Raw genomic sequence first — 24,672 nt, forward strand, 5'->3', positions numbered from 1 at the left:
TTCTCTCGCGCGCGCGCTGCGTTCAGTACAGTGCGTCGCGTTACAAAGCTCTGATCAAGTGTCAGCCCCACAGACCCTCTGAAATCTAATCTGACTTCAAACCGGCATATGCGGATGCTGGAAGCTCGTTTTACTTCTGAACACGTTGTGTCTTTTGGTTTTTAATAGATTGTAAAGGATTATTGCTGTAGCTGTTGTTTAATGTACAGTTATAGCTTTAGGAAAATATATGTTCAGTATTGAATCGGACCGTTCTGCGCTTCTGTAACCAACAAAGGATTAACTCATTCAATAAGTTCAATTTGAGAGCTGTCAGAAGGGTTTAATCATGTCTTTGGTTGCTGGTAAGTTCACTTTTTTAAAGCCTTATAATAAGTGCTGCTATGTTACCATGGTACAGTGAAGGTATTAGATCAGTGTTGATATCATAAGTATGCCTAAATGATCACCATGGTATGTTACATGCAACTGGAACACATTTAGTCTTTCTTCATTATTCAACTTTTACGTTGGAACTCAAAGACAGATAATGCATTTCTATATTATTCGTATGCATTTATAACTCCTTGTCATGTTTTTGCATTTGCGTAGATTTATACAGAGGTGGTCCTAAAGCAGGTATGACGGAGTTTCAGGAGAAGCAGAGACTGCAGCATGAGACCTTCATGCACAAAGAGCTGGAGAAACTCCTGACCACTGCCAAGACGCCAGAAGTGGAGGTGAGTCTCAAACTATGGGCTCTGCTGAGGTGACAAACATGTTCCGCAAGAGCTTATGTCCTTGACTCACATATGTACCCAAACATATCGCCACACATGCAGAGACATGTTTATCTAGTGGTCCAAATGAACGCATGATGACATAAATGTACGTAGTATAAGGGTCAATGACAAAAATGATGTGTACATTTTTTAGCTAGATCTGATGAGTTAAATAGAAGTTCATATATTTATGTATACAATTGATTTTGTGTATGTGATAACACTTTTATAAATTAATAGTGATTTTCTTAAGTGGGACGTGATATTAAAAATGCCTAGACAGCTTATTTCTTAACAAAATAATCAGAGAAGCGGTTTTGTTAATATCAGAATGGTGAAAGCAACATGCAGGAAGCCATTTTGTTGTCATGTGACAAGACCATCAAATTTGAAATGAAGTCACAGAGAAAACCCAATAAACTCTTATTATTTTTCACATAGATGCTCATGAAGCGATGACCTAACAGAGGAGGCGTGTCTTAATTACAGCCTGTCATCTTATTAGTCTAAAGGTGGAAGGAGAATATTAGTAATGTGCAATTACTGCACAGCACTTAACAGGGTAACTTGGGATATATGACAAATAGCTACATGATCCAGCCAATCAGATTATTTAAAAATGTAAACATAGTAAACATTATTGTCTAGAGTTTAACATAGGTTATATGTATTTAATTCCCAATATATTATTGCAAAAGAACAATGGACAGTTTAATGTGAAGCTTAATATATTTCCGAGGCAAAGACATGACTGAGATTGTAAAAAAATATCCTAATCCATGTAAATTGTGGCTCTTGCAGATCTCCAGGAAGGACTTTGAGGGCTTCAAGAAGCTATTTCACAATTTCCTTCAGGCGAAGGGACCATCCGTGGACTGGGCCAAGATCCAGAGACCACCTGAGGACTCGGTAAGATTCACGAGTGCACCCTAGCGTGACCGACAACTGGGGCTGTGCGATATAGCCAAAACAGTGTATTTTGGGATTTGTTTTGGAATTCGGTGTTGTTGTTGTTGCTCATCAAACATCAAACAAAAGGGCGAGACAACTTCTGCACATTCAAAATATCCGAAGAGAGAGAGGGGTGTCTGGTTTTGTGCGTAGGCAGTTTATCAAGCTCATGACATTTTGCTTCTAGACCCCTCCCTAAATGACCAACAACCACTCCAGAAATACTCCCACACTGAAGGTTAGACTATGAATAGCTCAACACTTCCAGCATCCCACAACCTTGGGTGACATTTCTTTACAAGCACACAGCCGTTGTGAAAACTCAGGTTACAGCGCATAGTCATCAAGAACCAGTGATCTGAAATCAGCTACAATATATATTAAGTCATCCGACCTGCAACAATATAAACACAACATCTGTTCTGAGATCAGCACTCAAGCATAACGCTCCATGTGTCGGTTCTATTTCCATCACCGCATGTAGTCACGATTCACATGTGCTCATTGGTCTTATGGTAGTTTACCCAGTCTACATGTTGTGTGTTTTGTCGTGTCACATTACATTGAGGTAGAAGTCAATTTTGAAACTTTATATTCGGCGTGTGGCTTTGCTCTCAGTCACCTTCAACTTGAATGACCAGCTTCAGTCATTTAATGTCTCGGATCAGCACATACTAAATCCCTCAAATCATTCAGCCAATCACATTGTTCCATAGTTTGCTCTGAATGTTTCAGGCTATAATTATACGCTATGACTTTTTATTAATTCTGCAACATGTTGTGAGTCTTCAGCATACTGGGATTGTACATTGTTCTCAGAAAAACCTATTTATCTTGTAAATGCATCATACAGGAAGTGTTTCACCATCTCTGCCATTTTTTCATAGTAACATGAAACTTTTATTTTTATCCAGTCACAACAGTTGTGAACCTGAAAGAGAAACGTTTTTAATAATAGTATTAATATTAAAAATGAGGGCTTTCAAGCGATTAATCGCATCCAGAATGAAAGTTTGTGTTAACGTGATATACTGTATATGTCTGTGTACTGTGCATATTAATTTTGTATTTATAAAAACTATCTTGCATATATTTAAGAAAATGTGTAAAATATAAAAATGATACATTTTATATATAAATTTAATTATTAGTAAATATAAATAATCACATGTAAATATTACCTAAATGTGTATACATTTATGTGAACGTGTATGATTTAAGATACAAAATGAATATGCACAGATCACAGACATAAATTATGTAAACATGAATGTTTATTCTGAAAGCGTTTAATCGCGATTAATCGTTTGACAGTCCTACTACATATATATATTTCTCTCTTACTTTGACAGATCCAGCCCTATGAGAAGATTAAGTTGAAGGGCCTTCCTGCCGACGTGGCGTCCAGTCTTAATAAACTGGCCGTGCTGAAACTGAACGGAGGTCTGGGAACCAGCATGGGCTGCAAAGGACCCAAGAGTCTCATCAGCGTCCGCAGCGAAAACACTTTCCTGGACCTGACCGTCCAGCAGATTGAGGTACTGGACTCAAACAGTCAAAGGGGAGTTCATTAGTTATAAAATACACACATTTATAAAATGTACTGTTCATTAAATCACCTCAGGCCATCTTCTAGGATGTAGGTGACGCTATGTAGGTTGTAGGTTTTGTTGACAAAACGGAGCTTTACAGCAAAGCGACAAGGTCGCTGATCTTATCTTATTTCATGTGAATTTCAATGAATTGCAAAATACTTTTTATTGATGAATACTCATGAGTTGTGTTAGGACATATAGTCAAGTCAATTTTATTTATATAGCGCTTTTTACAATTTTTATTGTTACAAAGCTGCTTACCATGAAACATATTGACTATAAGCAAAACATTTAAAGTCATAATAGTAGAAACAACAAAGTTGAAAACACACAGTTATTCAAACACCCCACACACAAAACACTCCACACACACAATATGCACACGTACTAACGCACACAGACACGCAAGCAATATATGCAATATGAATTATAAGTAACATTTTCAAATTTGAATTCTAAAGCAGCCCCCCGGCCAGGCAAACAGTGCAAAACAGTACACAAATGGTGACGACGAACACAAAACTCCAGTGAAGAAAAAAAGACAGATATAGATATGGATGTAATTATAAACATTTCTGGTTCAGTATTTAAGCAAAAACTGATGAATAGCAATACATTATAAGGTTGTGTGGAACTTTGAAAAGCAGGTGATGTGCCGAGCTGTATTTACTCACATCTAGGTCAAGTACACCAGTTTAAACATTTCTCTGGATTATATGTGGTCTGTTAGAAGATGATGTAAGCCTCTGTTTGCAGGTTTAGACTCTGCTATCGATTCTTCCTCTGTGTCCATGACAGTTTACCCCGAAGTTGCTTAACGCTGCTGTCCTTCTGAAACCTTGTATCTAAATGTATTTCATTTTTGCCATAAAATATTTAATTAATCACCCTTTATGTTTTATCACTGGGTTTTGGAAATAAAAAAGTATTTAAGCAATAAAATACCAAGTAAAAGTATTAAAAATAATCAACTTTGACAACAAAGTATTAAATAAGTTAAAAAGTATAGTGTTTTTTTTCTATTTCTTGAATATGACGATAATATTGTATTTTTTGACAAAATATTTTTTTCTCCGAGATGTGTTTTTCTGTGCTCCTACTAATATTATTAACACAACAATTCTTGGTGTAGGGTTTAGAATATTTTTCAACGTCATAATAATTGAATATGTTTTACTTGCCATTGCTCTCTCTTTCTCTCTCTCTCTTTCTCTCTCTCTCTCTCTCTCTCTCTTAGCATTTAAACAAGACGTATAATGCAGACGTGCCACTGGTGCTCATGAATTCCTTCAACACAGATGAAGACACCAACAAGATCTTGCAGAAATACACACATCATTGTGTGAAGATACACACCTTCAACCAGAGCAGGTGCACACACACTTCATCACCCTCATCCCTTTATATGACAATATGAACAAAATATTTTCTATCTGTGAGTTGTGACTTTCCTCCATTTCCAATATGCTTCTCTTTTGTGTTTTGACCTCTGTTCATCTTTCCTTAGATCTTTGTTCTCTGTTCCTATTGTGGCCTTTTTACTTACTCTCTATAAACCTCAACACACTGAATGCTACCACACAACCCAACGTTTGTCAAATATTAACAATCCGCTGACTTGCCGTTCTCCACGTCTCCACAGATATCCCAGAATCAATAAGGAGTCTTTGTTGCCAGTGGCCACTAACATAGGCCTGACGGGCGAGAACGCAGAAGCCTGGTACCCGCCCGGCCACGGAGACATCTACGCCAGCTTTTACAACTCAGGACTGCTGGACAAGCTCATCGCTGAAGGGAAGGAGTACATCTTTGTGTCCAACATCGATAACTTGGGTGCCACGGTGGACCTGCACATCCTAAACCACCTCATGAGCCAACCCAGTGGAAAACGGTGCGAGTTCGTCATGGAAGTCACAGACAAGACCAGAGCTGACGTAAAGGTGAGGTTATGTTATCATAGCCTTGTCATTTTAAATCTCCGTGACTCGTATTCTTCTATGGAACTGAGGGGATCTTTAAAGATCATTGCCATACAATTTTAGGGTGGTACCCTGACGCAGTTTGACGGTAAACTCAGGCTGCTGGAGATCGCCCAGGTGCCCAAAGCTCACGTGGACGAGTTCAAATCCGTCACCAAGTTCAAGATCTTCAACACCAACAACTTGTGGATCAGCCTGCCAGCCATCAAAAGACTTCACGAGCAGAACGCAATGGACATGGAGATCATTGTTAACCCCAAGGTGAACACATCTCCACTATTGAGGAGAACTCAGTGAATGACTGTATTCTTTTGTGATGTCATCATTTTTGTGTCTCAAGACTTTAGATGGCGGGCTGAACGTGATTCAGCTAGAGACAGCAGTCGGCGCTGCCATGAAGAGTTTCGACAACGCGCTGGGCATCAACGTTCCTCGTAGCCGTTTCCTGCCCGTCAAAACCACCTCTGACCTCCTATTGGTCATGTCTAATCTATACAGCATGGAGGTGGGGTCTCTGACCATGAGTCCCAAGAGAGAGTTTACCACGACACCTCATGTCAAACTGGGCAGCTCCTTCACCAAAGTAAGCAGCACTGAGCAGGTTTCAAAGATCTTTTGATGATTTGCAGGATATCTCGTCTATTGCGCTGTTTATTCTGACCATGTACCGATTATTTCACGGATATCTTTGCTTCGTTTCTATTTTTTTGCTATTGAGCAAAACTGGTAGTTGATTTGTCAGGTTTTATAGGAAATGTCAGTTAGTTTAATGTTTCAAACTGAGAGGCAAAAGTTGCAGATTGCAGCTTTAACATGACAGAAACCAGCTAAACTTTGCAACCTTGTGTGTTTTAGGTTCAAGACTTCCTGAAACGGGTCGAGAGCATTCCCGACATGCTAGAACTGGACCACCTCACTGTGTCGGGAGATGTTACTTTTGGAAAAGAAGTAACACTCAAGGTATAGACCACTTTGCAAGATGTAAACACTGGTCCAGAACTACTTCTGGTTTTAGTTTTAATGTCTCTTGTTATGAGTATTTTTTTTATCTTACGTATATTATTGTGTATTATTAGTGTTAAAAAATAGTGTTAAAAACGAAAACAGGAAGTTCTTCTGTACCAGCGTTGAACCACTGTTGTTTACGTCATGCGAAAAGGTCTGTAAAGTATAGAAGTCTAGGAATTTGAACAATATGAATGAAAGAGATGTAAGATACGAAATGATCTCACCTTTGTGTTGTTGACAGGGGACTGTTATCATTATTGCTAATCATGGAGACAGAATCGACATCCCAGCTGGAGCAATGCTGGAGAACAAGATTGTTTCAGGAAACCTGCGCATCCTGGACCACTGAGGCCATAACAACCAAAATGCAACCATTGCACAGACTTCATGTTCAACATGTCGTCTGGACTGTTGCAGGCTGTGTGTGTATATGAGTGATGTCATCTATACTGTCCATATGATTAGGATAAGTACCATTTAATAAGGTATTTTTTGTATAGTTGGTTTTTACTGCTGTGTCTCTCACTCGGTGATATTACAGTTAAGTGGCACGTCACAGCAAATGTTCCTTTAAAGACTGTTCACAGATCAGCTGTAATTGATACATGGTAGATCATCGATACAAATACATGAGAAAATAATGCAAAAATATTTAACTGAAATCACTGTTGTTTCAAACCCACATGTCTACATTTCAGTCTGTGCCTCACACTAAGTGGTATAGATTATATAAATTTATGCATTTGGCAGACGCTTTTATCCAAAGCGACTTACATTGCATTGTATTTGACATTTGTGCAATCCCCTGGGATCGGACCCATGACTTGGCATTGTCATGCTCTTACCACTTGGCCACAGGAGAGCATATATCTATACCAGGAATAAAGTCATATGGGTCACTTTTATGGATGTTTCTAGAGCTTTATAGTTGTGTCCACTGTGTGACTTTCTGTCAATAACTAAAATTGCACTTAAGCAAGCACTTATTGCAAGCAGATATGAAATGATCAGCCATTCACAAGTTCTTTTAAAGACAAATCTACAACATGTAAGCATAAGAATCTGTTATGCACTGTACAACATTTTTATTAAATGAATGGATCACCGCAAACGTTTCAAAATGACTTTACATTTCACGGTTGATTTGGAAAAACATTTGTACAAATAAAAATATAAAGGGTTTGTTGTATGAGATTGTTCCAGTTCTTATCAGGCTAGGAAGACTCTTACGTCTCAGCATTTGATGCCCTCTAGTGGCTGTAAACGGAACGCACTCTGAATCTGGACATTATGCATTCTTTAAACATTTAAATAATGTCTCATATGCTAATTCATTTCCCAATTTACTCAATGGAGGAAATTAATACATTTATGTAAATTATTGTGATATCACAATTTCATCAATGCAAGTTTTTTAATTTTATCTTTAAGAAAATATATTTTATTATTCAGGCAAAAATAGTCATGCCTTTTAAAGGTGTCAATGGGTTTATCCATCAGTAATTATCTTTTTGCAACAATCCCACTGCATCTACAAACATTTAATTATATTATAGTACATAATAACCATATTTAAAGATCAAACAATACAACTCAAACTCATAAGAAAAGTGTTGGTGGAGTAAATCGGCAAGATGACAACTGTATGTATGAGGAATACAAGCCTTGTGTGACATCATTTCTTGTCCCAGATTCTTAAGTTACATTGCGTAAAACACACGAATCGGCCTATAACAAACAAACGCATCTAACACACAAACACTAAAGAGGTTAGTTCACAAGTGCTTCATAGGTCAGATTTATGAACTAGCATGTAAAATTTTTCTGAAAGACCTCTGACTTAGAAAAATACTTTAATGTGACAAATGCAGGCAAGCATCTCAAATGGTTGCTTTGCTGTACAAATTGTCTCAAGATGAGGGTGTAAAGCAATCAAAACAGTCCATGTATGATCACACCCTGAGTTTCCTGTAGTCATGGTAGAAAAGCTAAAATAATAGAAACTCCGACCGCAATTTGTTTATTCTGTCTTTAGTGCTGGGGACTGTGGGGTCAAAGTTTATGATGTCATACGACAGTTGTGTCTCCATACTCTCTGTTCCAGCGGACATATAGATCCAGTGTCTGAGGACTGACACTGTGCTTTATCCTCTTCAGAGAATCGATAAAATCCGAGTATCGGATGTTCCTCATCTGAACAGAAGAATAATAGCAAGAGGGAGAATTATTCGTAGGTGAACAATTCCTATTCCAAAAAAAACATGGAATAATCTTAAAATGTGAAAAAACTTTCTACCTCATTCGCCGACATGTTCCTGACTTGTTCAGGCCTCAGTTCTGCATTTAGAAGAAAATCAGTACACGGTTATATGACAAATATCAACACACACCTAAAGAAATCTCTAACATACCTCGTATGGGGCCCAGAGCCGCATCTTTGGCCAGTGAGGTCAGATCACTGCCGGAGTAACCTTCAGTCAACCTAAAAAACACCACACACACAATAAAACATCCAAAATTATCATTTATCGAATTTGCATATTATGCATAAATATAAAGCCGTCTCGTACTTGGCTAACTGGCTGAGCTCTTTCTGATTTAATGGGTTTCCATGTTTACTCAGGAGGTTCTTGAGCAGCTTCAAGCGAGTCTGAAACGCTCAAATAAAGAGCATATTAATGTCTCTGATTGTTAATTAATATCTGGCAACCCTAATAAAAACCATACACAGTACCTCCTCTATAGGTAAAGCCACATAAATGCGCTTAGCGAATCGCCTGTGAGAAAAAACAAAAGACCACAGTTCATTTAGGGGATTGTAAAATCATTGACAGAATGCGGCAGACAGGTCAAAGGTCACAAGCACCTGAGCACAGCCTCATCAAGTTCCTGAGGTCTGTTAGTGGCTCCCATAACTAACACACGATCATCACCGGCTGACTGCACCTACAACACACACGCAATGTACACAAATCACAATATTAGACCCGCCCACTCTGACATGAAACCGTTTGACGGACACTTAGGCCAGATGTTATTTCTGCACATCAGCTGTACGCCTACTCACTCCATCAAACTCGAGGAGAAACTCGGTTTTGAGTCTTCTGCTGGCGTCGTGCTCTCCCTCTCTCCTCTCGCACAGCAAACTGTCGATCTCATCTGCATCCAAATCACCATGAAATGACATTCTGACAGGAGCAGGACGTTTACAAAAAGAATCGAGTCATGACGCGTGACAGAGTCTGGTTCTCACCTATGAAGATGATTGAAGGCTGTAGTTCCCTAGCAACAGCAAATAGAGCCCGAACCAGTTTCTCACCCTCTCCCACCTGGGCACACAAAAACAAGTTTTAAAAACATAAAATAAACACTTCTGTGTATTACAGCCATAAGTCACAAGGCCGTGCAGTTACAGTGATTTTATCATAAATTAGCAGTGACACAATGGCCAATCAGAATCAAATGTGGATGGAGCTATCATGCATTATGCAGAAACCAAGTGACCATCAGACAAATGTACCACAGGATTATTTATCACTCACATATTTGGAGGTCAGACTTGCAGCGCTGATGTTGAAAAAAGTGGCATTGGATTCCATTGCAACTGCTTTAGCCTGTGAGTAAACAGAAGAGATTAAATACAGTTCTGTTCACATGATATACAAATATGTGATTTGAAACTCTTGTGTTACCAGCATGGTCTTCCCATTGCCAGGGGGCCCGAAGAGAAGGAGGCCTCTTGCAGGAGCCCTTAGACCTGTGAACAGCTGAAAATAGATTCATACATTATAAACATGAAATGTTTGAACATTAAAGAAGTCATTTGACGCGGCTAAAACGGATATTATTGTTTGCTTTAGATGTAATACAATGTGTATACATGAGTTAAGGTTCAAAAACGCTGTATTTTCCTCATACTGTGCTCCGCCTCCCTGAAACGTGCTGATATTTTACAAAGCTAATCTCTGAATCTCTCTGAAAAGAGATTTGGGAAGTCTCAGTCAAATCGTGTGACGAACTGATGTAGATTCGCTGGGGTGTGGTTACACGAGGCGTTTCAGGCAGGTCTGGGTGAGCATTCGCTTCTAGATAAAATAACTCTTGCTCGACACTTACATTTTTGCAATTTTACATGTCAAATGCATGCATGGACAGCTTATAACACGCCAAAGACACAGAAAAACACGCATTTCTGGCGAATTACCACTTAAAAAATCTGTTTATTCATTCTTAAACAACATGCTTGTAGTTTATAGATTCCAATTTCAATATAATACAATAAGATATTAGTTTCTGCAGTGGTATAGAATTATATATATATATTTTTTTAAATATCTACATTTGTGTTCTGCAAGAGAAAGTCATACAGGTCACACCACCAGAGATATCACAGACGTACCTCTGGACGTATAGCAGGCAGTATCACGATCTCCTGCAGGGCCTGTTTGGCCAATTGCTGTCCTGCTATATCATCGAAACCCACTGAAGAGCCGCTAAAAACACAGAAAAGATCAAATACCAGAGTGCTAAACATGTCTTTAAATGTTCATACCTAGTAGGTTTTATTGCATTCTTGATCTTAAGGAAGTGTTGTGTGCATAAAAATAGTCACACTTATGTTATTGATGTTGCTGTTTTATATTGCATATATTTTATATCATTATAAACATCACAAATATTCAATATATTACCAAAGAATACAGTGAATGATACGTTCTTATGTTACCTTTGCATTATCTCATTAAGAATTAAGTTAGCCAGCTTGCTGTCCACATTTTTTAAGTTCTTCATGTCTCGTTTCTTCTGAGGTGACGCTGCAGCGGCGTTGCTGGGTTTGTTGTTAGGTCTGTTACCTCCTCTTGTAGAGAGACCCTATAAAAACAACGCAGGTCCAACATGACTACAAAACAATAGAAATCTCCCTATGTAGGAAGCATATTAAGACACCGTTTGACACTGACCTTCTGGTTGTTATGTGGGCCGGTCTGACATGTTGAAGGTTTACGGTGCATGGCAGCAGCAGGAGCAATGTTGGAGGATTTGGGTGGGTTTTTAGGCCGCGGATGGGATTGACTGGGGATGGTGTCTTTCTTTTTAGAAACAGCCCCACTGCCTGTGATTATAAAGACCAAAACAAATCTATGCACGTATTCTGTTATACTTCACTAACAAAGAACTCTAACATGAGCAAAGAATTTTAAACAAAGCAAATTAACAATTCAACCAGCACAGCACAAGATCACCAATGATCACCCAGACTACCCTCCTGCGGCACAGTTGAAACACTCACCTGGCCGCAGATTCCCGTTGGAGAGCGGAAGAAAAGTGGGATCGGAGTAGCCCTCTGCCGGAGACTGCAGTTTGGCTTTAAGTTTGAGAAATTGAGAGAGAAAGGGAGAGAGATAAGACGTTTATGGAAAAACCAAGAACACACTAGAAAAACATCAAAATGCAGAAGACCAAGACAAGCGTTTAGATTTACGTCCAGGTCACACTTTATCACCAATCAGAATACTTTTAATTTAGCATTAAATATTTAAATGTGTATATTACATTTATGCATATGCATTTGCTTAAACAAAATATAATTTCCTTTTTTATTTTGTGAATAAATGTGACCTCGACATAATCTAAAGATTTACCCAAAATACCGAAGACCAAGAATAGAAAGATGTTTTATAATGAAAAATATATGCAGCGTGTTATATATTTTAAAAGCGGAATGAAAGGAAAAAGAACGCCACTGCATATTGTGAAAAAAGATGGCTGATTTGAAACGTGTCATTTTACTCATTCAGAGTACTTTTGTCCTTTCCCAGGTTAGTATTCACTCATCCATGGACAGCTTGATTTCCCTAAACAATGTAAACACTGTTAAATGATCTGAAATCAACTTCTGTCTCAACCAATAGAGCAAGTTTGTGGTGGCATCCTGTTTTCTAAATAATGGCAGGAGAGCCATTTATAACCCCAAAACTTACTTATACACTGCTCCTTTAAATGATGCATGCATAAAACTGATCACAATGTTAAATCAGAAAAGATTTGAGAGACAAGTGTCACTGATTATAAGAGTAAATGAATCAGCACTGATCTCTCTGGATGCTCTCCAGGACTCACTGTGTCTGCTTACCCAGAAGCTTCAAACGGTCTTCGGCCATTTTCAGGTTGTTGGTCATCTTGTCCTGAAGACGTCTCGACCTGTCTGCCTTCTCACCTAAAAAAGACCAACCCAAAACTGTGTGTTAAAGTTCGCAACTTTTCAACTGATATTCTGTATATCTGTGTAAAGTTCAACAAGAATAAGACATCTAAAGTTTGGATGATGAAAAATGGGTGTTTTGCACCAAAACGAAGCTGTTTTTCGCTGCAAACTCATTTTAATGATGCACAAAATGCAATGTAATTAAAACACATCACACGGATTTGTTTACTCTATACAGTAATGGAAATCAATAAGACTGAATCATCTCACCAGTTCCAGTGACCTGAATACAGATGCCCTTCTCCAGCTCAGCGATGCCTTTTCTGTACCCCTGCACTGCTTGATCCTTATTACCTACAACACATGAAAGATAGACAATACAGACAATTCATTTTCATTGTATAATTTTTATATTAATGCGACAATGAAACACACCATACTGAGTACCAATATGAGGCTTTTTATAACATTTTTAGATACTAGCATGTTTTTGCCCAAACACAATGTTTTGATGTAAACACTTCATTCTAAGAGTACAAAAATAAGCTACTTTTGCAAAAGTTCTTTAGATAAAACAGGCTGAACGTCATGCGTTCTCTTACAATCTCCCCCAAGGCATGATGGGACTGAGAAACAGTTGATGAACATTGAACAAGTTCTTTGTTTATCACAGCGCTGGCATTTCTGACCCGAAGAGACTACACAGTGAGAAGCAAGCATAATCTCACAATTATATTTATCAAATTTAATTTCTGGTCCATTAAAAAGTACGTTTTCACAGGAGCACAGCAGCACTTTAAAAAAGAAGTTCTAAATCTGCACATTTTCATGAAGTTTTCCCCTTTTCCAGCCAACTTACTCACAGTAGTATCAGAAAATCTTTCCCCTCTCCTTCCAGACGGAAAGAACTGCTTTCAGCAAATACAAAAATATGATGATAAAAATAAAGTAAAACTTCTGAACACAAACTTTTCGCAGCAGAGTGAGTGCTGGCTCGTGAGGCCACATTTTCTATCGGACTGCTGACAAGGACAATGTGTGTCAGCCTGAATTAGGCCTCTCGACTCTAGAAATCCCAGTCAAAATTCTGACTGTAACAGCACCGTTGGGACCAAGTGTATGATGGCTAAGATCTAAAATCTGATCATCATTGTAGACTTGGTATGCCAGAGCATTGGTTAAGCAGCTCCAAAGCTGGTTTAGGTGGCTGATCAGATGGATCATCAGATACAGATCACTGTGGATGCTTGCTGAGCTAATGCGGACATGGATAAATTGGTTAAACCATGTAGCAAAACAACAGCTGAACCAATTGGAAACATGACCTTTTTCAAGCAGAGGTAAACAAATAAATGAGTAGAGTAGATCTTCTGGATGTGAAAGTAAAACCACAAAGTGGACAATGTAGTAGTATATTAAAATCTACTTCCTGTTTGTTCAGATACATGTGTACAAAGCATAGAAAGACATTAAAAACACTGGAGTTTCAAGCCCATCATTACAATTAAACATTATAAAACAAAATGTTCAAAAACAATTCACTTATAATTAGATACATATAAATCGGAAAACAAACATATGTATCATAGTTCCCTAAAGTAACCATAAACCTGAAAGTCCTTTAACCATGGTACAAATTTAATCATGTCCGTACGTTGTTCAAATTTAAAGGGTAACTATACCTTTATCATCCTCGTCGATCTGTAAGGCCACAGAAATGAACTCAAACGCTTGTTTGTGATAGTTTCGGATCTGTTCTCCCGTGTCATCACAGCTCTCGGACCCGACATCTTTGGCTCTGGCCGCCATGGTCCGGCGGAAGGGTCGGTACAGCCGAGAGAGGAGCAAGAGGAGAGCCCACAGCAGGGAACACGGGATCCGGCAGAGGGTTCGGATGAGAGAGCGCAGCCGGTACAATGGACCGCGACCAGTTCCGTCAGTCACCTGAGCGCAGGTGTGTCCACCCGCACGCGCTGATCCCCTGTGTCTCGCTCCCTTCCCAGAAGTCATTCACCCGATTCGGGCTCTCCATTCCATGACGGACCGGGTGTTTGTTGTGGGGAGTCTTATTTATTCGGTGATGCCGTCTCTACGGTTTGTTTTCAACCGCAGCAATTGCGGAAGTCATCGAGTGTCGTGAATACGGTCTCAGGCGTATGACGTAACGTAAGAGTTGCGTTGCGTCGCGTCGGCGACAAAATGTTATTCGAGCATATTGTCATTTTTTTTGCTTTTGTGTGTGTGTCTGGTTTATGTTTTCCCTTATTTCAAAAATATGAAACCCTAAATACACTTATCCCAGGGTGCACCTACTCAAATAATTATCTTATTTGAGTTACAACAATCTAAATGTGTTTTATTTTAATATGTTAGTTGTAATATAATCCATACATTATATGCAAACGTGAATCCACTTGTGCAATGTCTATTACATTTATTGTATAAATTGTGTCATTTTAAATCACTGTGATTGGTCTGTTCTGACCAGCGCTGAGAAAAGTACTCAGCCCTTCTGACAATGAAACCCCGCCTCTTTAGGAAAGGTGTTTTGAATAAACTCCATTTGAGCGGTTATCTCTTACTTATTATTTTACTAATTTATCTTTTTATACATTTTATATGATTTTAATTCATTTTTTCAAGCCCGTAATAATACAAATAAATCAGTCCGCACGGTCTTGCGGATGTTCTGCGCATGCGCAACGCCAATTGCGTAGGAACCAACAACAAACCATGGCGGACGGTAAGCTGTGTTTCTCACCTTTGTGGTTTTTTCGTACTCTTAAATTGTGTAGCGGTGATATTTTCTATGAATTTAGCGCCTGTTGGTGTTAGCATGTGGTGGGGAGGTCTATAGATCTCTGCATACGTCAGATTGTTTAAAGTATTGCTAATGCTTAGCTTTTCTTCAATGGCTCATTGAATCCCGCCATTGACTGCATTAAGATCAATGAAATCATACATGTGCTTTTATTATCGTAGTTGCAGCACCAATGTGTAAAAAGTGTTTTTAAATGATCGAGTCCGTATCTTCAGGCATTTCATACATTAACGTTATAGCATTGCTATAATCTAAATGGTGGTATTTCTATGGCACACCGAGATGCATTGAGCAAAACACCACTTTGGTACTTTTTGTTACTGTACTGGTTAGAAGTATCTGTTATGTGCTTTTAAACGATGCTAATGTGTTTCTACATTAATAATCCATTATTTTGGTTCTGGTTCTAGAGCATACTGATGCTGAGCAAAGCATGGAGGGTCCTGTAAGTACCACAACACTGTTTCAGTAATAGTTTGTTGTCTATATGTTTTGAGCAGTTGGCATTATTGTGAGTTTCTTATTTTAGGTTCCAGAAAATCCGCATGCAGAATACGGCCTTTCCGAAAACATCCAGGTGGAACATCAGAAGTTCTTGTTTGCTCCTTACAGTTCACAGGCCTTGTGTCATTTATAGTGTTTAGTCACAGGTTTTAGATCAAATGGCTGATAAAAACATGAGGAAGATGTGGATCTGATTTCATTATTTGTAAATAACAGTGGAAATACACAATTCTAAAGATCATATTGAGAAAAAAACAGCTTTCGGGTGGTTTTGAATTCATGCTTTTATGTGCCTTACCAGAGAATAGTGGAGAATGAAAAAACGGCGGAAAAAGTTACCAAACAGAAGGTGGATCCCCAGACCCTGCAGACTCTTCCAACACGTGCGTATCTGGATCAGACTGTTGTTCCGATTCTCCTGCAGGGCTTGTCAGTTCTCGCCAAGGAAAGGTCTGTATAGCAATGCTAACATTTTACCAAACACAACCTTGTCTTACATGGCTACATTTTTACAAAAGGAATTCAGACAGATTACATGACCACCCGAATAACATTCCATTTATTATCACTAACAACTGGTACTTCAAGCGAGCAACTTTTAAAAGTCTTTTTCTTTTTTTGATACTATGTGCGATTCTGCATCCACAGCAGTCAGTACAAAAACAAGGACTGTTTGGTTTAACTGTTTTTTCCGTAACCATGTTTTCATAATTACACAAAAAGTTGTCTCACTTGCAGTGAAGATTGTTTTGACCAAAGGATATTTAACAGAAGTTGAAAAGCTATTTGTTCCTTGTGAATTCCACGTCTGATTGTCTGGAATCAGTCAAATCTGTGTATCTAACTGAATTATTCATCTCACTTTCTTCATTTAGGCCTCCAAATCCCATAGAGTTTTTAGCCGCATTTTTACTGAAGAACAAATCCCAGTTTGAAGAACGGAATTAAAGGCACAGTACGGACAAAATGCAGTGAAAGACTAATAGGGTTTTGTGTTCATTGTTGTGAATTAAAATTTAATGGAGTCACACTCTCCAAGTTGTTTCTTTGCCCATTTCAATGTAGTTTCTTTTCTACTCAAATAAACATGTTCAAGCAGAGATTTCTGTTATTTCAATTGACAGGTTGCTGAGGAGTAAAACCACAAAAAAGTTAAAATATTAGAAACCATTCTGATAAATTTGCTCGATGGATATTTTATTACACAACACCAAGCATTGTACACAATAAAAAACAAAACTAGTAAAGGAAAGAATTTGGAATCATTAATTTAATTAGTAAATATAACTTCTTCAGTATAAAGTTGAAACTCACTCAGTATAAGCAAAATATCTAAATATATATATAAAGCAACCATAACTTACATTTCTCTATCTTCATAGAGCAGTATCTTAGACAGAATTTTTTTTTAATGCTAATAAAAAGAACAGTACATTAATTCAATCTCAGAGCTTTCATTTTTTGAGAGAAATTATTCATTAATCATAATAAATAACTTTTACTTCATTCAAAATGTTTTATACTAGGGTTAAACCTTAAGATAATGGGAAAATTATAAACATAGCATGATTAAAAAACAAAAATACATGACCGGCTTACGACCCCAAACTGGTGTGAGACATTTTTGTTTCTAGCGTCTGTGGTTTATGCAACTATATCACTGCTACTCCATTGTGGCACAAAAAACAACAACAAAGGGACCAACAATATATTTGAGCCGCCAGCTCCACTATTGGTCAGTCTAGAAGTTCTTGAATTAATTCCCAGTTAGCAAAATTTGATATTGACTGTCTCAAAGAATTTCCAGATTATTGTAAACAAAGGACCACATTTAAACTTGTGAACTGATTTGAATGTGCCTTTCATCCACATTAAAAACAGTAACCTAACCAAAGCTAACAAATATGATTTAAAACAAATATTATGGTAAACAATAGGTACACATCCATGGGGCTATTTAACTAAAAAAAGAATATTTGCAAAGCAAATGTAAGTTTGCGTCGGTTTATTATACGTTAAAGCTTTATCTTCTGGCAGACCTACTGCACTTTCACACACCAGCTGGGAACAGGCCACATATGTAAACAATCTTTTCGTTTTATATTTTAAAAATGATTTTATGTATATAATTTACTATGAAAACGATATTTTTCAAACACCTGTCTGAATGCTAGTAACATTGCACCCCCGTTTACCTTTTCATAAGTTACGTGAAATAGTGAAACTATTCTGCATTTGAAAAAGCTGCTCTGTTTTGACCACTTCATAACCGTAATAGCTTTGCTTGAAGCACCAACAGCTTCAAATAAGACTGAAACCTGCTCAGATTCATGAAAGTGAAAAAAAAGTCTTCATCTTGTTTAAACACATCAACTGGAGGGCTTTTAAAAAGTCTTCTGTAACCCAGTGGGATTCTGTCAGATGTAGTACTGGTGGGCCGCCAGGCTGTCCATGAAGGGCTGTACCAGATTGTCAGTGGAGAAGTAGAAGACAAGACCAAACGTGATGGATATGGGTAGTGCCGGCAGGGCCTTCTTGAAAATGGCCAGCAGGAGAAGTGTCAAACACAGTCCCTACAAGCAAAGACATTTCGTCACAAACTTTAGACAGAATCTTAATGCCATGACTGACCATTCAAAATCCTGCCCAGTATCCACACAAGGGGTGGCAGCTCATTATTTTATTTTAGCATCACTAAAGCTGTTGAGAGAGAGTCGCGACAACGGAAGCTTAACATTTTCATATAACATGTAATTCATGGAGCCTTTAGATAGTTCCAGGAAGTAATGTTTTCTTTTTAAATGCTTAACTTCCTTCATTTTTTATACATTTAATGTCTTTAAAATGGGTTAAAAGTTCATCACAATCGGTCTGTTTAGCCACAGCTCCATGCGTTACTAGTAACTTACAGGAACTATTGAGAGTCTCCTAGAACCGCCATTGCTTTGAAAAAAACGTCCATTGTACACAACTCTCTCTCTCAATGGCTCTGAACTTCACATGGTTTTCATTTCTGGTCCATCCAGGTGTATTGATGAGTTAAAAAATGCTCACAATGAGAATGGCCACGAAACAGGCCAGCGTGGTGTTCCAGTCTCCTCCGATGGCAGCTGCTTTTCCCACCAGAACACTGTAGAAGATGAAGTCTCCAAGTCCCAGTTTAACCCCTCCTGTGAAAAATATCCACCAACAAGCAGTTGGAAGTAATGTGCCATTTTTGAGTCAATGTAAAACCTGTTTGTTAGCTTTGCTTTTCCTCCATGGGCATATTTTCCCGCCCTCATTGTCATCGGTACATATAAGCCCCTTTGACAATGCAAGCTCTTTATAGCAAAGCAGATCATGTTAACACAAAATCCATAAAGGCCCATATTATTTAGTGCAACGTATACCTAGAAATGACCTTAATAATAACGAGGCCATGGAAACGACTTACGGTCTTCTTCAAGGTCCTCTTCTGCTGAATATCCTCGCCTCTGTCCTTGGGGTGCATCATCATCTGACTCCACCCCTCGCTGTGGCCTAGCTCTGCCGTCACCGGGGTGTCTTTCACTGGCTATGATGACAGCAATAGTTGAATGACTGCAATTAATGTTGCACTTTCTACAGGTAAAGTACTTCTACAAGTGCTAGCAATTTAGTAAACACTAAAGTATTTTAAGTACTAACCTGAATCCTGATGACCAGAATCTGCCATACCAACCATCCAGACCATAGCAGCTGAAAAAGGTCAAAAGTGCCTAAATTAGTACAGCATTTCATGCATCATGCCTACACGCAAAATGAGGGCTGTACCCCTGTAGCATAAGCGCTTGCTTTCGTTTTTGAATGCGTACATGAGTATATGAGGGCGGGGAAAATTGGCTCGTTTCTTTCTTGCGCGGTCTCGACCAGCATCCTCAATGGGCCTTTCGGGCTCAGCACTGCTACCAGATCTGAAGAACAAACATATTAATGGAAGTGAATGTTCTTCAAAATCTCTACGTTTGTATTCTGCAGAAAAAAAGGCATACAGGTTTGGAATGACAAGAGGACGAGTAAACAATGAAATACTTTTTCTTTTTAGAGAACTATTCCTTAACGAACAGGAAACAACAAACTCTCTTCAGATGTGAATGGGAGTTTTCATAGAGACCAACAAACAATTAAGTTAAAGAGCAAATGCAAAGTCGCAAAATCGATCTTTAGGTAAAAGTACCATAAATAGAAATGGCTCCCAGTATGACCCACGCCGACCACTCCGGGAGGTATTTGATGAATATGAGAGCCATGAGAGCGCTGATGATGATCAGATATGCCTGCTGCAGCTTTAAGGGACCTTTCCAGTGGATGCAGATCATTCCTACCACACCGAAATTCCAAATGATCATTGCTAACGTTGGGTAGTCCATGGCGATGTTGTATGTCTTAAACACCTCTCTGTAAAGTGTCAATAAAAGTCAAATCTTTACGCACATGATCCAAATTAATAGGTTGATTTCATAAACAAACACTTTGATTGTTTGAATTGGAAGAACTCATTGTGCTATAAGAAGATGCTGTAACAGAAAAGCTCAAAACTTCCTCCCAAACTAAGAAAAAACACTGATGGTTTGATGGTTCTGATGGTTTTACAAGTATGCCCACATTTACATGCCTCTGCTGTTCAAGATATGTAATATGATAAGAAAGAAAAGCTCACTTACCCCAGATACATGAAGCTGAACCAGAAAAGCAACATCAGGGAAGACAAAATCAGCCAGCCATGAATAAACTAAACAAAAAAAACGATTTGGAAACCGAAAGGCCATATTTTCAAATTAGTCATCAAAACACAATAACGTGAATTATGTTAAATCTAACAAATCTTTTTATCATCATTTTTAGATTAGATCTCTGCACACTTTGCCCATTGTTCATTTTAAAACAGAAAAAAATGGATGCAATTTTTAAAAATGATGGGACACACAGATAGAAAATACACCGGTTGAAATCTGTTTTGCTGTAAAATGAAACTCTGCCGATAGTATAGTGTTACAGCTACAGTAATAAAAGGAGAGTCTCACTTTATAGCAGCGATACTTGTAAAGCAGCACAAGTATGATTGTCATGACAACGATGACACTGATCATGACGATGGTGTTAAGAAAGGACGACAGCAGCCTCTGACCCACATTGTTTGGATCCTCTTCGAAAGGAGTGTAGATGCTGCGAAACAGAGCGTTGCGATTCAGTTTGTTGACGAAAGGTGTTTAGACCTATTAATACTTTAAAGCAAATTTCTGTAGGTATGTTTAGGAATATATTCAAATAGAAAAGCAGAACATAAAATAGAAAAGGTCAAAAATGTAGGGACCGATATAACAAGAACGCATGGCGCTACCCATTGACAAAACAACATTAGGTGACCGCTGCAAAGATAAAACCGTACAGCTGCTGTCCGCTCTTCTCCGTGTAGAAACTGACAGATTTGATCGTTGCCACGACGACCACCATGCAGAGCGTAACAGGGATGAAGAGCATAATGACGTGCTTGGCACCATATTTGAGGGTCAGCTCTTCTTCCTCCCCATCAGGAGTGACCGCTCTCTCTCTCTCCACCTGCCCTGCTTCATCCGGACCTGAGCTGAGTGGCCGTCGCTACATGAATCAAGAAATTATTATAAACATTTTCATGATTTTAATATTACATCCAAACACACTTTTTTAATTCCCTCGTATTTTAGAATATTGATGTCATCAAAACCCAATAACATAACAAATAAATTAAAAAAAAGATTTCTAAGATGTAGATTTTATATAAGGATTTCCTTGACTAAGAACGACCTTAAGGCACAGTATAACATCCTACATACAGTTACAATATCCTTTAAACTGTACTAACCACAAAACCCTAGGGCATAATTCTGTCTCGCAGTTGTGACAGATGTAGGTGAATAATCTTAAAAACACTTTGAAGGAGAGCCAATAATATCCACTCACCTGTTTGGTGTCTGTGTCCTGGGGCAGAGACATGTCGTGATCTCGACTGTATGGGGGTATTGTTGGGCTTTCAGACTGGACCAGAGCAGATCTCTCATTATAAGAGTCCTCTTCACTATCTGAAGTATTCATGAAGAGAACGTGTCCACAGTCGAAACACCCAGAACTGCAATGGGCATCAAGTCACATACCTTAGACCCTGCTTACACCTGGTATTATCATACGCTTTGGTCGATCAGATCACAAGTGGACAAAGGAGACGCATACCCGTTTACACCTCTTGTTTTAATTTCTCTCTTTTGTCTACTTTCCACCACTTCTGACCAGATTACCTAGTTCTGTTCATGTATATGTATGGGCCTTTTTCCGATATTTCTGAGCAACGCAAGACATAAACTCAGACAAACTTTACTTGTTCGCAAAATTTGACATAAGAGAAAAATCTGTATTGTCATAAATGGTTTATGTCTGGCACTGGAATTAGCATTGTAATAGTGGCTCATAGATTAGCTGGTCCATCGTTAAAACAATTGCTATCCCATGCATAAGAGTGAAAAGTGCCTTTAATCCTTTAACTCTTTAATCCTGCACTTGAGTTTTGAATACTTTATTTTTCGCTGCCATTAGTAGGTAGGAGTTGACAAGTTTTTTCTGTACTTCGTCTTCTGCCCACATAGAGATGAGGCACCTGTTCACTGGATGTCCAGCCACGAGGATCCATTGTTATTTTTTGTGTTGATTCGGCTTGTCAACGTTTAAATCCCGTAAGAAAGGCGCACTTCTTTCTATGTCTCGCAATGATTTTGTATCGGGTCTGTAGGTGGAGAGTAGGCGGTGTTTGTGGCTTTTTAACTAGGGGTGTTCGATTCCGGGTTTTGTAGAGTCGACTCTGATTCTCGACTCCCACTTTTGGAGTCGATGGAATCGACACTTCGACTCCATTTACTGACATTCAAAACGGGGCCAGGAATATGAGTATAAAATATATAAATGTGAATTCACAAGTTTGGGTACTTTTGACTGGCAGCCAAACTCTGGCATCTCCAAAGTCACAAGCAAATACACATGGATTTGTGCAACGAGCACACCATCACAGAGACGTTTTTGTGCTGCTAGTTACCCAATTCTGGTCCTAAACCGATGTGATTTTCCAAGCGCACGCAGTGCAACCATGACGGCTCAGGTCTAACCATATAAACTAATGGTAAAGTTAAGACATTTTCTTTCGTTTATTATATTTATATTGCATCGATTCTGCAGAGTTACAATCACACATATGTTAAAGACACCGCGTTTCATTGTTTTGTGATAGGACTCCGTACATGTGCGCTATACATTCCTTAAATGTTTTTTATTTTCGTTTAAGAATTCCTTAATATATTCACCCTAAGCTAAGTTAAACACTTTTTTTAAAAAGGCGAAAAGACGTTGAGCCTAACTTGTTCTTTTCTTTATGTAAATCATTGCCATTCTGGCATTTAACAAAAACGTTTTTAAAAAGATCAACTTGTCATTTCAAACCCAACAATATATGCTATAATAACAACCCAGTAACAAGAAGTAAGTTTATGGTTTGTGACTTCCTGGCTGTTAGTGTTTTTTTTTTAGCTTTTAAACTGGATGACATGCTTTATATTTTGTTTCCTCAAACTGATGGATTGATTTGTTTCCAGTTATGCACACTCTCTTTTAAGCATAACGCGATTCTTTCATTCAAAGCAACTTACAAAGTCTTAACAGTTGTTAAGAGAAATAAAAGCTTAAAGAGGGACAGACGAAATATAGTATAGTTTTTTTTATAAGAATGTGAGAATTGTATGTGATAAGATTGAAGGTGAAGAATAAACGGGATACATTGCATGCGCTTTTGTGAGAGAACCAGTAGTTTCTACCTCTGGAAGTGGTGAAAAGTAGACAACCTCAAAAGTTTCACACCCCGTTTACACTTGATTTTAACGTCGTACACTTGTGATCCGATAGATCAAATCGCAGTTTTAAACCAAGTGTCAACAGGGCCTTGGAATACCACTCAAACTACAGTATTCATTGAAGTGCGTTACAGCACCAAAAGCACCACAATATTACATTTCGACTGTAGAGCACTTTCATATAATGCAGATTTGTGGGTAATAATAAAAAATAATCATGAAAATAACAAGACAATAAAAGCGTCAATAGCTCCCCAAAATGGAAATGAGGTTTATATTCGGATTTAACACAATTAAATTGAAAAGCGAATACTGTATTGGTGACAACATGACAATGTTTTATTCTAGCAGCTTTCCTTTAATACTGTCAAATTAAAAGCATATTGTGAAAACATGCAAAAAAGATTTATTTTCATATTTGTTGAAACGCTCCAAAACTCCTAATTTGTTAGCCTAACGTTACCACCGGATACCATAAACTTTAAATGTATCATTGGCAAAAACACTCCCACCGTTTACTAAGTAAGAACAATCTTTGGGACATTCAAGGAATTTCCTAAAAAGGCAAATTTTAGTGCAATAGTTAATATATCCTTCTCGAAAATGAATAATGCCACGCACTTATAATGATTCATGAACCCAGAACATTTTATCATTGCCTGTGATCCGCGGCTCCCCCTCCGAATGAATGTGACTGGAAAGTTATCCGGTTCTATGCCCGATCAAACTCAAACAAGTTAACATGAAGCGTACAAGGGGAAAGACTGAAATACCTGTTAATGCGAGAGAACTTACATGAAGGATGATCCGATACAGATTTGAAGACAGTCTCCGTCAAAACATCGGGAAATTCATTCAGGAAGTGATGTTGATCAGCTGGTTCTGACGTCACCTCGCCATGTGATTCCCGTCACCTGATGATCGGCTTTATGCATTTTCCCAATCTTTTTTAATGTACC

General features: G+C 38.3%; 4 protein-coding genes across 6 annotated transcripts; 2 read left to right on the forward strand and 2 right to left on the reverse strand.

Moving 5' to 3' along the window:
• Positions 1 to 7,483, forward strand: ugp2a (UDP-glucose pyrophosphorylase 2a). The gene is made up of 10 exons (XM_056765185.1): positions 1 to 344; positions 592 to 719; positions 1,563 to 1,670; positions 3,065 to 3,250; positions 4,545 to 4,678; positions 4,950 to 5,247; positions 5,350 to 5,547; positions 5,627 to 5,869; positions 6,142 to 6,246; positions 6,536 to 7,483. The coding sequence occupies exons 1-10, from the start codon at positions 329 to 331 to the stop codon at positions 6,641 to 6,643; spliced, it is 1,524 nt and encodes a 507-aa protein (XP_056621163.1). The 5' UTR covers positions 1 to 328; the 3' UTR covers positions 6,644 to 7,483.
• Positions 7,484 to 7,820: 337 nt separating this feature from the next.
• On the reverse strand, positions 7,821 to 14,667 carry spast (spastin). Of its 2 annotated transcripts, XM_056765166.1 has the most exons (17): positions 14,182 to 14,665; positions 12,770 to 12,853; positions 12,428 to 12,511; positions 11,585 to 11,659; positions 11,256 to 11,407; positions 11,021 to 11,166; positions 10,694 to 10,787; positions 9,987 to 10,061; positions 9,837 to 9,908; positions 9,548 to 9,623; positions 9,362 to 9,453; positions 9,161 to 9,240; positions 9,029 to 9,071; positions 8,865 to 8,944; positions 8,706 to 8,776; positions 8,591 to 8,631; positions 7,821 to 8,487 (listed from the first exon to the last, which is right to left on the reverse strand). In XM_056765166.1, the coding sequence occupies exons 1-17, from the start codon at positions 14,507 to 14,509 to the stop codon at positions 8,362 to 8,364; spliced, it is 1,719 nt and encodes a 572-aa protein (XP_056621144.1). In that variant the 5' UTR covers positions 14,510 to 14,665; the 3' UTR covers positions 7,821 to 8,361. The 2 variants fall into 2 exon arrangements, with proteins under 2 accessions (XP_056621144.1, XP_056621150.1); XM_056765172.1 differs by lacking the exon at positions 11,585 to 11,659 and having other exon boundaries at positions 14,182 to 14,667.
• Positions 14,668 to 15,148: 481 nt separating this feature from the next.
• On the forward strand, positions 15,149 to 16,924 carry dpy30 (dpy-30 histone methyltransferase complex regulatory subunit). The gene is made up of 5 exons (XM_056765217.1): positions 15,149 to 15,242; positions 15,731 to 15,765; positions 15,850 to 15,897; positions 16,126 to 16,274; positions 16,700 to 16,924. Exons 1-5 carry the CDS (start codon positions 15,233 to 15,235, stop codon positions 16,770 to 16,772), a joined length of 315 nt encoding a protein of 104 aa, XP_056621195.1. The 5' UTR covers positions 15,149 to 15,232; the 3' UTR covers positions 16,773 to 16,924.
• A 155-nt stretch (positions 16,925 to 17,079) lies between these two features.
• Positions 17,080 to 24,660, reverse strand: psen2 (presenilin 2). Of its 2 annotated transcripts, none has more exons than XM_056765197.1 (11): positions 24,509 to 24,660; positions 21,786 to 21,951; positions 21,235 to 21,443; positions 20,870 to 21,011; positions 20,510 to 20,577; positions 20,023 to 20,243; positions 19,661 to 19,759; positions 19,494 to 19,544; positions 19,261 to 19,380; positions 18,879 to 18,994; positions 17,080 to 18,397 (listed from the first exon to the last, which is right to left on the reverse strand). In XM_056765197.1, exons 2-11 carry the CDS (start codon positions 21,915 to 21,917, stop codon positions 18,242 to 18,244), a joined length of 1,314 nt encoding a protein of 437 aa, XP_056621175.1. In that variant the 5' UTR covers positions 21,918 to 21,951; positions 24,509 to 24,660; the 3' UTR covers positions 17,080 to 18,241. The 2 variants fall into 2 exon arrangements, with proteins under 2 accessions (XP_056621175.1, XP_056621184.1); XM_056765206.1 differs by having other exon boundaries at positions 24,487 to 24,629.
• Between the last annotated feature and the right edge of the window lie 12 nt (positions 24,661 to 24,672).

The sequence above is a fragment of the Triplophysa dalaica genome, chromosome 2 (assembly GCF_015846415.1).
Source record: "Triplophysa dalaica isolate WHDGS20190420 chromosome 2, ASM1584641v1, whole genome shotgun sequence".
Lineage (NCBI taxonomy): Eukaryota > Metazoa > Chordata > Actinopteri > Cypriniformes > Nemacheilidae > Triplophysa > Triplophysa dalaica.

Coding starts and splice junctions, on each gene's coding strand:
- ugp2a (XM_056765185.1), top strand. Junction 5,548..5,626: donor AGATCATTGTTAACCCCAAG/GTGAACACATCT, acceptor TTGTGTCTCAAG/ACTTTAGATGGCGGGCTGAA. Junction 6,247..6,535: donor GAAAAGAAGTAACACTCAAG/GTATAGACCACT, acceptor TGTTGTTGACAG/GGGACTGTTATCATTATTGC.
- spast (XM_056765166.1), bottom strand. CDS start 14,509: ATGACTTCTGGGAAGGGAGCGAGACACAGGGGATCAGCGCGTGCGGGT. Junction 10,788..11,020: donor CTTAATGAGATAATGCAAAG/GTAACATAAGAA, acceptor CTGTGTTTTTAG/CGGCTCTTCAGTGGGTTTCG. Junction 8,632..8,705: donor GGCTCTGGGCCCCATACGAG/GTATGTTAGAGA, acceptor TTCTAAATGCAG/AACTGAGGCCTGAACAAGTC.
- dpy30 (XM_056765217.1), top strand. Junction 15,766..15,849: donor AGCAAAGCATGGAGGGTCCT/GTAAGTACCACA, acceptor TTCTTATTTTAG/GTTCCAGAAAATCCGCATGC. Junction 15,898..16,125: donor GCCTTTCCGAAAACATCCAG/GTGGAACATCAG, acceptor GTGCCTTACCAG/AGAATAGTGGAGAATGAAAA.
- psen2 (XM_056765197.1), bottom strand. CDS start 21,917: ATGAATACTTCAGATAGTGAAGAGGACTCTTATAATGAGAGATCTGCT. Junction 19,545..19,660: donor CCCCGCCCTCATATACTCAT/GTACGCATTCAA, acceptor GACCTTTTTCAG/CTGCTATGGTCTGGATGGTT. Junction 19,381..19,493: donor TTCTGGTCATCAGGATTCAG/GTTAGTACTTAA, acceptor CTGTCATCATAG/CCAGTGAAAGACACCCCGGT.